The sequence below is a fragment of the Cibotium barometz genome, chromosome 8, assembly GCF_041138505.1.
Source record: "Cibotium barometz isolate CiBa-2024 chromosome 8, ASM4113850v1, whole genome shotgun sequence".
NCBI lineage: Eukaryota > Viridiplantae > Streptophyta > Polypodiopsida > Cyatheales > Cibotiaceae > Cibotium > Cibotium barometz.
Window position 1 is genome coordinate 21,001,255 of NC_141053.1, and position 13,082 is coordinate 21,014,336.

General features: G+C 46.5%; 1 protein-coding gene across 1 annotated transcript; it reads right to left on the reverse strand.

Annotated features, from left to right (window-relative positions):
* Positions 1 to 225: 225 nt before the first annotated feature.
* On the reverse strand, positions 226 to 813 carry LOC147636020 (uncharacterized). The gene has a single exon (XM_086802059.1). It carries the CDS (start codon positions 811 to 813, stop codon positions 226 to 228), a length of 588 nt encoding a protein of 195 aa, XP_086658185.1.
* Between the last annotated feature and the right edge of the window lie 12,269 nt (positions 814 to 13,082).

The following is a 13,082-nucleotide window of genomic DNA, read 5'->3' on the forward strand; positions in this document are numbered from 1 at the left end:
AGGCACGGGATCCCTTGCCCACAAGCCGTCATGTATCAAATCGTAGGTAGGAGAGGTCGGGCTAGGCCACATTACTCCACCTCAAGGTACTCCCATATAGATGCAAAGAATTCGGGACACCCAAGCATACCTCGAGAGCACCATGTGAGGCCGGATAGAAATCCCAAGAGTCCCACGCCTCACATACACCCCCCTTTTGAAGAGCTTGAAGTCCCTTTCAAGCCATTATTCGGGTGGTACATCATCCTCCACGGGCACCATGTTGTAAAACTGCAAAAGCAACGGACGTGCCATTTCGATCATTTTGCCATGCGGCACCCATGTGCAATCTGTCATGGGGCGATGTTTCCATTTCACATAGTATTCTGGTATCCCCCGCCGGAACCGTTTTTTCAGTATGAGTTCCGGTTCGAAAGGTGTCACGGCGGGTGTGTTACCATCTGCAAGCATAGGTGCATGACGCCCAAAACGGGTGTCGGGGACAAACCTTTTGAGAAGGCTTATATGAAATGCATTATGTATGTGTACGGTAGAAGGCAAATCTATTTTGTAGGTGACTCCATTGTAAGATTTCAGCACTTTGTATGGGCCATAGAAACGGTGATTGAATTTGGGTGTGAGATTGGCGGGGAGTGCAATGTTCTGTGCACTAACTAAGACCAAATCTCCCTCATGAAATTCATCATCGCGCCTTTTCTTGTTGGCATGTTTCACATATCTGATTTTGCTCTGGTCTAGATTCTGCTGTGCAATACGCATTCTTTTCTGCCACTGCTGCAAAAAGTCCTCTGCATCTGCATCTTCTGCATGCATGTCGCCGGTGGCAATTGTTACCATATTATAGTAGTGATGTGTGTGAACACACTTAGGACCGCCGGGGCACTTTTTCCCTCACTAGGAGGTTTTTTCCCCCGTGCATTGTATATACGCCCATTATCTTCTAGGGCTTGTTATCTTTCATTTTTGGCACTCATAATACACTACTGTGTTGTGCTCAAGCTTCCTCATCTTCTTGAAGTTGTGTGTGCATTCCTGCAACCCTAATTCCAACAATTGGTATCAGAGCAGGCTTCCTCCTCCCGGGCAGCATCACCGGCACCTGCCGCTTCATCTCCTCCGATTGTGACGAGGTTTCACGAGCGTCTGCAGGTTAGTATATGCCGTGGGAGAGCCCGTAGGGCTTGGTCATTTCAGAATTTTGATCTGAGGTCATTTCGCCCTTCGTTTTTGCATTCCAAGTACTGCGCAGGCAAAATCGTCCTACTGTGCAGATTTTCTGTCAAGATTAAAATCTGCAGGACAGGTGCCCATTCGTCTGTTTTGGGCTGTGCTACATAGCACAGGTCAATTTTATACAGGTTTACCTCTTACAGACAGCATTTACATCTAGTAGTACAGTCATTGGCATGGCTGACAACAATGATGTATTCCGCATGTTGGCTGCTGAGGATAAGTTGGATGGCACCAACTATCCATTGTGGGCATATATGATGCGACATGTATTGGTAGCAAAGGGGTTATGGAACATTGTGCAGGGTATTGATGCACGTCCTATTGTGGCTGGGAATGCTGCAAACACATCAGAAACAGGTACTGTTGATGATGGTGCAGGCACAAGTGCTGTAGCAGCTGTTCGAGAACCACCACTTTCAGCAGAGCAGATTCGTTGGGATGGTAGAGATGCGCAGGCTCATGCCTTGATTGCGCTGTCTGTCAAACGTACCATTATCCCACATATTCGCTCCTGCAGGACTTCTAAGGATGCTTGGGATATACTTGCCACATTGTATCAGGCAAGAAATGAGGCTCGTGTTGCTTATCTCCGAAAACAGTTGGAGAGTGAGCATATGAACGAAGGTGATTCTATGGATAGCTTTTTGACAAAGATCAAGGATTTCAAAGAGCAGCTCATTTCTGCAGATGAAGTCCTGTCAGACAGTTCACTTGTGCAGACTGTTTTGAATGGTCTACCAGATTCTTATCAGGGTTTTGCTTCCACTCTTCGCTTGATGATGAAAGGCAATCCCAATGCCTTATCATTTGAGGAGTTAGTTTCTGTTTTGCTGCAAGAAGACCAGTCAAGGCAAAACAGGAATATTATGCGTGTCGCAGATCAAGCTTTTGTTGCTAGTCAGAGAAGCGGGAAAGGTAAAGCTGGCTTTTCTTCTGGTAAGCAGAAATCTGCAAATGCTGCGCAACCAAAGAAGGAAGACAAAGATGAGAAGAAGGGTGACAAACAGAAAACATTTTGCAAGTACTGTAAGGGAAATGATCATGTCATCAAAGCGTGTCCTAAGCTGGCTGCGAAAGAGGCTAAGAAGAAAGAGGCTGGTATGGCTGTTGCAGATGCCTCTCCTTCTAACAATGAATCTGCTAATGTTGTGCTAGATACAGAATGGGCATTCAATGCGCAGTGCAGTTATGACCCATCTTTGCATGACACATGTATGTCTGCAGTAGATTCAGATGTATGGTACTTTGACAGTGGTGCCACTAAGCATATCACCTCGCAGCGCAGTTTATTCACTTTCCTTGAGTCTGCTCCCACAGGGAATACTGTCACTTGTGCCAATAACTCCTCTTATCCCGTTGAAGGAGTTGGACAGATTGTGCTGAATGTTGCAAATGGCAACACCTTTACACTTTTTGATGCATTGTATGTGCCAGGGATCAAAAAGAATCTGCTGTCAGTCTCCGCATTTGCCAAAACAGGTTTGGTTATAAAATTTGTGGATGACAGATGTACTGTTCATGATCTCTCTTGTGGTGACATCATTGTAGCATCTGGTTCACTATGTCGAGGGCTGTATAAGCTCAATATGGATGGCAAATGTGTAGAGGATTCAGCATGTGCTATTATGGATACGCAGGCTATTTCAAATGCAAAACTGTGGCATGCACGTTTTGGTCATCTGAATTTTGCAAGTTTGCTGCGCCTGCAGAAATCTGAAATGGTGTCTTCTTTGCCTAAGCTTGAGGCACCTGTCAAGCATGTTTGTGAGGGCTGCATATTGGGTAAAATGCAGCGTGCTTCCTTTCCCAAAGATGGATCAGTGAGAGCTGAACGCAGATTGCAGCTTGTTCACAGTGATGTTTGTGGTCCCATGCAAACTCCATCATTTGGAAACTACCTTTACTTCGTGACTTTCATTGATGATTTTACTAGGCATGCATGGGTATATCCTTTGAAGGCAAAGTCCGAAGTGTTTTTGTGCTTCAAACAGTTTTTGGTTATGGCTGAAAATGTGTCAGAAAGTAAGATGGGCACCCTCCGTTCAGATCGAGGGGGGGAGTATATGTCTTCAGAATTTAATGCATTTCTGGCTGAGCGTGGGATAAAACACCAATGTACAGTGCCGTATACACCACAGCAAAATGGTGTGGCTGAGAGAAAAAACAGGTCTCTCATGGAAATGGCAAGATGTATGGTTAAGAGTCAAAGTCTACCACATGGTTTTTGGCTTGAGGCTGTCATGTGTGCCACTTATGTACTAAACAGGTGTCCCACCAAAGCATTACAGGTTGTCACTCCATATGAGGCTTGGCATGGCCGCAAGCCATCTGTTGGCCATTTACGTGTTTTTGGTTGCCTGGCATATGCATTAGTGCCTGTGCAACATCGCAGAAAATTGGATGACAAAGCTGTCAAATGTATTTTTGTTGGATATAGTGCTGGGAGCAAAGGCTATCGTTTGTATCATCCACAGACAAAGCGCATTTTGGTTAGCCGTGATGTTGTATTTGTGGAAGATGCAGTTCAGCCCTTGGTTTCATGTACTAAGGAGACAGATATCAGCTCACGTGATGTCTATGATACATTGTTGCCTCTTTTCAGTGGTGCACAGTCAAGTGCAATACCTCATGAGGCAATTTTTCAGCCTATGCAGGTTTTAAATGATGGCACAGATCAGCCTATATCTGATGCAGATGTGCATGATGCACTTGAGGATGAGAGACAAGAGATTGAGGGCTCTAGGAATATGCCTAGATGGCTGGTGCAGACTTTGCGTGACAGCAAGTTGGATGCCCCTTTGTCTAGTCGCACTCGTTCTGGCTCTCATGGTGCCTCTTATGCGTCAGATTGTTATGCATTGGCTGTTTCTAGTATGTGCGATGAAAGTGAGCCTGTTTCATTTGATGAGGCACAAAGTTCAGAAAATTGGATGGCTGCTATGCAAGCAGAATACGATGCTATTATGAAGAATGGTACATGGTCTTTATGTGACTTGCCCCCTGGCAAGAAGGCCATTGGCACTAAGTGGGTATACAAATTGAAGCGTAAGCCTGATGGCACAGTGGATCGCCATAAGGCTAGGCTTGTTGCAAAAGGTTACGCTCAAGAGAAGGGCATTGATTTTGATGAGACTTTTGCTCCCACATGTCGTATGACCACTGTTCGTAGCATCTGTGCATTAGCAGCTCATAATGGTTGGAATGTACATCAGCTGGACATAAAGACTGCGTTCTTAAATGGAGATTTGCATGAGGAGGTGTATGTATCGCAGCCTCGTGGTTTTGTTCAAAGAGGGCAGGAAAACAAAGTGTGCAGGTTAAAAAAGGCTTTATATGGTTTAAAGCAAGCTCCACGAGCTTGGTATGAAAAAATACATGCATATTTGACTGCACATGGGTTTCAGAATAGTCCAACAGAAAGCACTTTGTATGTTAAACGTGTGGATGGTGTACATCTAATCATTGCTCTCTATGTCGATGACATGCTGCTCACAGGACCAAATGAGAGTCATATTGCTGATTTTAAGGCTGATTTGAATGCCTCTTTTGAGATGTCAGATTTGGGGCATTTGCATCATTATTTGGGGATACAATTTAAGCAGTGTGATGGAGGTATTGCTTTGTGTCAGACAAAGTATATTGAAACATTGTTGCGGAGATTTGGCCTTGAAGACTGCAAGCCTATTGCTACTCCAATGGAGACAGGTTTGAAGTTGAGTCTTCATGATGCTGGAGATCACTTTGATGTCACACTCTATCAGACAGCTGTTGGTTGCCTCATTTATGTATGCATTACGAGGCCAGACATTCAGTTTGCAGTCTCACAGGTGAGCAGATTTATGCATAGCCCAGGCATTAAGCATTGGCAGGCAGTGAAGCGTATCTTTCGCTATTTGAGTGGTACTCGGCATCTTGGGTTGTTTTATCCCAAGGGGGGATCATTGCCGCCAGATTTACATGCTTTTTCAGATTCTGACTGGGCTGGTTGTTATGACACACGCGTGTCCACGAGTGGTTTTTGCTTCATGCTTGGAAGCTCATGCATATCATGGTTGAGCAAGAAGCAGCCTACTGTGGCCACTTCTAGTTGTGAAGCTGAGTACAGGGCAGCTTTCACAGCTACGGTTGAGTGTGTGTGGCTCAGACGCCTTATGGCTGATTTGGGTGTTGGGCAGCCATCTGCCACCACCATCTTCACTGACAGTCAGAGCGCATTGGCAGTTGCGCGGAACCCAGTGTTCCATGCTCGTACGAAGCACATTGAGGTGCACTACCATTATGTCAGGGAGAGACTCTCTGCAGGAGAGATCAGTTTGGCTTATGTGCCAACACAGGATAACCTTGCAGACCTTTTCACAAAGGCTTTGCCTCGTGAGAAGTTCGAAGCTTTTCGCAAAGCTTTGGGCTTACTCCCTTTTGTGGATTCGTCCACATAGCTAGACACTTCCCTATACATGAGTGCTAGCTCTTGTTCACCGCATCACTCCAGGGGGGATTTGTTACCATATTATAGTAGTGATGTGTGTGAACACACTTAGGACCGCCGGGGCACTTTTTCCCTCACTAGGAGGTTTTTTCCCCCGTGCATTGTATATACGCCCATTATCTTCTAGGGCTTGTTATCTTTCATTTTTGGCACTCATAATACACTACTGTGTTGTGCTCAAGCTTCCTCATCTTCTTGAAGTTGTGTGTGCATTCCTGCAACCCTAATTCCAACAGCAATGGCGAGAGGTGTAATGACTTCCTTCCCAGTGGCCAATTCAAATGGCGTGTACCCGGTAGCACTGTGCACAGAGTTGTTATAATGGAATTCTAAAATGTCTAGATAATTTGCCCAATCTTTCTGATCTGCACGCACATAATTGCGAATGTAGTCCTCTATACCTTGATTGATGTGCTCTGTTTGGCCATCTGTCTGTGGGTGATAGGCTGAAGACATGCGTAATTGTGTATCCATTAAGTTAAACAGTTCTCTCCACATGTTGCTCATGAATCTACTGTCTCTGTCTGACACTATAGCTGTTGGCAGCCCATGGTATTTAAACACCTGACTAAAATATAACTTTGCAGTTTGATAGGCCGTGAGAGGTGGTTTTGAGGGAATAAAGTGGGCTTGCTTAGAAAAATAATCCACTACCACAAATATGGTATTGTACCCATGGGACTCCGGGAGATCCACAATAAAATCCATACTCACAATGTCCCATGGCCTTGACGGAACGGGCATGGTTTTCAACAAACCTGCTGGTTTGACTCGTTGTGCCTTCACGAGTTGACATGTTGGGCATGTACGAACATATTCGGTGACATCATCCGTCATGCGGGGCCAGAAAAAATGACGGCGAAGCTGCTCAAGCGAGCGCTTTTGCCCACCATGCCCGGCCAGTTTACAGTCATGGGTTTCCCAAAGGAGCATGGCTTTGAGGTCCGGGTCATCGGGTACATACACCTTTTGATGGGCATAGAATATTCCATCTTTGATTTCAAATAAACCCACGGCTGCAGTGCCATTGTGTAAATCTGTGACCATGCGTGTGATTGCTGCATCTAATTTCTGAGCATCCCTGATTTTGTCCAATAGTGCCCCATTAGCCACACTGACTGCATTTACCTGCGGCATACGACTCAAAGCATCTGGCATCAAGTTCTGCTTTCCTGGTTTGTGAATAATGTCAATGTCAAACTCTGCTATGAAATCCTGCCATCGGCCTTGCTTTGGTGACAACTTGGGTTGTGTCTGAAAATACTTGAGGGAAATATTATCGGTAAGGACTTTGGTGTGTTTGTCTTGCACATAATGACGCCATTTTCTAAGGCAATGAACCACTGCTTGCATTTCCTTTTCATGTGTGGTCCATCTGCGTTCTACATCACTGAACTTACGAGACTCATATGCCACCGGGTGCCCGTCTTGTAATAATACTCCTCCAAGGGCCCCATCTGATGCATCTGTGTGGATTTCAAACTCTTTGTTGAATTCTGGCAGCTTAAGCACCGGGGTACCGCACATGGCGATTTTCATTTGTTCGAAAGCATCCTTTTCGGTATTGGTCCACTTAAAAGGCTTGATGCCTTTAGTTATATCGGTGAGTGGAGTAGCAATTTTGCTAAAATCCTTGATAAACTTTCGACAGAATTGTGTGAAGCCTACGAACTCGCGGACTTCCCGCACAGTTCGGGGTGCATTCCATTTCAACACGGCTTCGATCTTCTTGGGGTCTACCTGCACCCCGTTTTGGTTGACAACAAAGCCCAGAAACTCGACTTCGGTGACTGCAAATTCACATTTCTCTGGTTTGGCATACAATTTGTGGAGCCTTAATGTTTGAAAAACTTTGCTTAAGTGTTCTTTATGCTCACTCAAAGTCTTACTGTATATGAGCAAGTCATCTATATAAATGATCAGGAATTCATCCAGATACTCTTTGAAGATATCATTCATCATTGTGCAAAAGGTAGCTGGGGCGTTGGTTAGCCCAAATGGCAATACCAACCACTCGTAGCTGCCATACCTCGTGCGAAACGCCGTTTTTTCAATATCTTCTTCGGCGATGCGGATTTGATGGTATCCAGATCGGAGGTCGATCCGACTGAAGAACTTTGCTCCCGCCAGTTGATCTAAGAGTTCCTCCATTACTGGGACTGGGTATCGATTCTTAATTGTAATTTTATTCAGAGCTCTGTAATCGGTGCATAACCTGGCTGTCCCATCTTTCTTTGTGACAAACAGTACAGGTGCACCATACGGTGACTTGGTGGAGCGCACCATGCCATTTTCGGCTAGTTCATTCAACTGTACCTTGAGCTCCTTGAGTTTAGTAGCATCCATTCTATATGGCGCTTTGGCTGGAGGGCTATGTCCTGGCAAGAGTTCTATTTTGTGATCCACTGATCGTTTTGGTGGTAACCCGGCTGGCAATTTCTCGGGCAAGACATCTTGGAATTCCTTCAGCACTTCGTGTATTTCTGCTTCGCCAACTTTGCATTTTGTTGGACGTGCATCATGGGCCTTCATTATGCATAAGTGTATTTGGCAGCCTTGCTTGGCTGCCCTCTCTGCCTGCTTTGCACTGCACCATTCTGGCGCTTTGCCACGGCAATCTGTTACTGTGCGGGCATTACCTGCCCCTGCTGCATACATTGGCGTGTTTTGGATTTTGCTTCCAACGTTCTTGCTAACTATTCTATCCCCCGAGTGAGGACGGATACATGGCACATTGACTCCTGTACCCTGCATATCCAATAACATGTTGTTTACACCTTTTCCCATAAAGGCGATGAGATATTTGTCGACCCACGTGAGACCGACAATCACTTCGAAAGTATCCATTGGCACAACTATAAAATCCAATCGCGCTTTCCATGCGCCTGCACATTGTATGCCATCTTTACATTGTCATCCTGTCCTTGTGCAAACGACACTGACAACTTGGTGGAGTCGCACACCTTCACTCCCAGCTTTCTAGAACATTTTGGGGTGATGAAATTATGAGTGGCCCCCGTATCCAGCATGATGTTTTGTTCCACGCCATTCACCTTGGCCTCAAAATAGACATTCTGCACTGCCGCTAAACTGGGCTGCCATGCATCTTGGTACTGCTTGCACTGCACCTACCCTTGGTGGGCTATCGCCTCTACGAGACGAGGTTTCTGCATCCTCAATCTCAGTGATTCTGAGTCGGTCCATCCGTTCATAAGTTTCTTCTTGCCCTTGGGCCTGAACGGTTGTAACCCGACTTTGTGCAGGTCGCCAAGGGCATTCAACTGTCATAATGATTGCCTCCGCACCCTCTGCATGGGCGCGTTGGGGGAGGTAGAGGGCGCCTAGCGGTACTGGCAAATCCCCCTGTACCAGTCGATTGGGGCGTCCCCCTTCCCGGCACGAAGTTTCTATTCCCATAGTTGCTCCCATAGGTTCGAGGAACAATAGATCCACTCGACCTTGTTCCGCTTGTATTATTCCCAGAGCTTTCTCCTCGAGTTTCACTGGAGGAGTTCTCATTCTTGTTTTGCGGTTTGGCACCATTCCATCCCCCTGTTCCTGATGCATTGCTCTTATTCTGCCATTTTCTGCTCTCAGTGTCGGACAGCCGTTCCACCATGGTGAGTGCTGCCTCATAGTTTTCAGGCTCTTGCTTTTCAATTTCTCTGCGGGTCCAATCACGCAGCCCAAACAAGAACCCATGTAGTCTATCAGTGGCATGCATGTCCATAATCTGCAGCATAAGTTGTCTATACTTGTTTATATACTCTCGCAGTTTGCCATCTGCATGTCTGAGATTACGCCATTCATCCCGTACCCTGAAGACTTCATTTTGTGGTACGAAATACTCAGCCATATCCTTGGTAAAGTCATCCCACCTTGTCCACGGCCTCTTTGCATCACCTGCCAGAAACCAAGTGTAAGCATCCCCTGCCAGCAGTCGCGAGGCCACTCGGATCCAATGCTTATGAGATACCTTGTTCATGGTGAGATAATCCTCTGTCTCACGGATCCATCTGGTCAACACAAGCGAATCTCGTTGCCCAGTATATTTTTTCGGGGGTAACGGCTTATACTTTCCGTATCCCTCATCCGATGACTCTGAGTCCCGCCTATCATGCCGTCTTCTGTGTTGCCGCCTGGGGGGGGACCTCAACCTCATTTGTCTTGGTGACGCAGGTCGGCTGCCATCCTTCTTGTGCAGTTGATCGACCAAGGAGGCCAACATGCCTTCTAGCCGGTCTAGTCTGTCATTTTGGTGATCTTGCCAGCTCGGCCCTACATCCCTTAGATCATCCATTTGGTGTTCTTGAGTCTCTATTGCCCTTGCCTCGAGACGTCTATTGTGTCTTTCACGCCGAATCCAAGCTGTTATTTCGGCGTCAAGTTCTGACTGTCTCTCTTGCCTTGCTTCCTCCTCAATCCTCGCGGCTTCTTCTGCGTCTAGGTAGCCACCTTCTGTGGTCTTCCCTTTTGGCATAAGTCTTCACCAAACTCACCGCGTCGCGGCGTTATTTGCTCTGATACCAAGTGTCACGTAGCGGTGACCCCGGGTCGCGTTCTGGGCACGAGTTCCCGCTCGGGACTAGAAAATCCAGGACAAAAGTGAAAACAGCGAGCACTTGCTGAATGCTGCACCTCAAGACCTATAGCTCGTCTCGAAGAGGACGACGAGCCGGTCGTTTTGAGTACTAGAACTCCGGAAACGGAGTTCATATGAGAGAGTTATGACCAAAAACGTGCAACCGGCAATGGAAAACGGTATCATTCAAAAACGGGCTTCCAACCCCAAAACTTATATTGATCAAATGCCGACAAGCGACGAGAGTACAATGGGATCACAAGAGTGATGAGAGAAAAGAACTTGCGGGTGTCCGAGGCACGGGATCCCTTGCCCACAAGCCGTCATGTATCAAATCGTAGGTAGGAGAGGTCGGGCTAGGCCACATTACTCCACCTCAAGGTACTCCCATATAGATGCAAAGAATTCGGGACACCCAAGCATACCTCGAGAGCACCATGTGAGGCCGGATAGAAATCCCAAGAGTCCCACGCCTCACAGGGAGGGAGGGAACGGTTGGGAGAAAGCAAGTTGATGGTGGCAGCAAATAGCTCGATCAGGGGAACATTTAGGACGCGAGCATCAGAGCAACAATGAAGGACTGAGGGTGTGGGAGGGCCAAGGAGGTGTGCAACATATGCGGAGGTGAGACGTTGCCCATTAGGCACAGTAGGGGAAAGGTGTTAAGGAAATGAAGCACAAAGTGACACATCAGAGGGGAGGCAAGGGTGGAAGGGAAGCGAAACCCTGCAAATCCAAGGTGGCAAGCTGGGTGGAAGTAAATAATTGTGAGAACTAGGGAAGTTGGAAGGGATGAGGATCAATGAAGTTAATGGTAAATGCATATGTGTGGGATGAAGTGGCAGAAAGGTGGAAAGGTTGGGTGAAAACTAGAGAAGAGGAGGTAGGGAGGGGTTGGTTGGAGCCGAGGGTGGAGGGGGTAGGTGTAGCCTCCTCATCAGAAGGCAGGTATTCACCTGCCTGTCGGATGAGGATGAAGATGATGAAGAATTAGAGGAAGTTAAGGAATGAGTGGAGAGTGTTACCTTTGGGGCCACGGCTAAGTTAGGAGGCAGAGATGATGATGGTGTAATAAATTCAATACCTGGTGAAGGCAGAATAGAAGTATGAGAGGATGGCGGTGGTGTGGAGCCACCTCCCGTGGTGGTGGTGGTGGTTGCGAGTCCATGGTTCGCCACCTTTGTTGAGTTGTTGTTGAAGAGGGACCTAGGTAGACACCTCACTCATTGGATGGAGGAAACAGGCAATGTACCTCCCGTGGTGGTGGTGGTGGTTGCGAGTCCATGGTTCGCCACCTTTGTTGAAGAGGGACCTAGGTAGACACCTCACTCATTGGATGGAGTTAAAAACGGAATCGTTCTCTAGGACAGCTTGTGGAACACTTGAGAAATTCAACACATTAATTCAACCATGAAAACACATGCTTTGCAGGTTTCAACAAAATCAAATAAATTAAACAAAAGCATAACAAACATAACACTTAGCTCAAAGACACATGCTGGGTGCAATCTTCCCCCCTCCCTTGTGCGTGGCCTTCCCCACACAAGAGTATTTTTATTAGCTTCCAAGCAAAAATAGGCCATAGCCCCCAAAAATATACAAAGTGTGCTTTTAGAGAGCATGACACTCTTCCACAACAAAAATAGAGTGTCCCAAAAGTATGGGCTAGGGTAAAGCCTTTAGGCTTTAATAAATTCAATATTATAAATGTATTTTTTCCAATGTATCAAAATGGAAAAATCAACTACTAAGGTTACAAGCTACGCTTGTAAAAATAAATGTGATGCTCAGAAGAAACATTCTCCTCGACATTAATCATCAATCCTCGTAATCTTCATCACCTGAAAATATAAGCCCAATTATTAATTAAATTAATCTCACAAATATTAAACAGGCACAAACCATTAATCATCAATCCTCGTAATCTTCATCACCTGAAAATATAAGCCCAATTAATGATTAAATTAATCTCACAAATATTAAACAGGCACAAACCATAACCAACTCATGTCACGTAGGCTGTAATGCCTGTGACCGACGGCAGACCAGATGGCCATGTCCGGGGTTCAGTGGGAGAGGACGCCCATGCGGAGTCATGGGCGGCCAGGCTAGTGTATACGGTAGGCCACACACTATATAGCCTGGGGGATGAGGGGCAATCCTCATTCTTCCTCTATGGCTGGGTGGTGAGCCAGAGGCCGTCCCCTCTTGTGGTAACGCCCGTAGTGGCGTTACGGGTATCTAACACTGGTATCGATGGAATCGTCAGAGTATGCGCGTGACCGGGGGACCGGAGCCCACTCGATGGTTTTCAACCATTCATCTCCTTATCCTTATCTCCAATGGAGTGTGTGGAGGGAGGCGGCCAAGGAAGAATGGAAGGGAAGAACTCTCTCTCTCTCTCTCCCCGTCACACACAGCAAGCAAAAACGCAGGTAAGCAAAAGCAATTTCGTTTTGTTTTTTTTTTTTCTCTGCGTTGAAATTGTCTGCAAAGATTCGTTGAAGCTTGTAAGGCGGGGGGGGCGAAGGCAAGCCCAGCCCGTTGCTCAAAGACTTCGTTAATGATGTGTGTGGGAGTGGGGGGGGGGCGAGAGCCCACTACCGTGTGTGTGGGGCGAAGCAAGCCCACCAGGGCGAATACTAGCCCCATGGCGAATGCACTAGTTTTTAAGTTGACCTCTATGATAAGGACGTCCAAAAATTCGTGTTGTAATACCAGAAATTGTACTGCAATGTGCAATGGAGGGGTCAATTTGTGTAGTCACTTCTTAGCAGCAAG

What these genes read in the sequence shown, in the direction of transcription:
- LOC147636020 (XM_086802059.1), bottom strand. Translation starts at nt 813, where the DNA reads ATGCATGCAGAAGATGCAGATGCAGAGGACTTTTTGCAGCAGTGGCAG.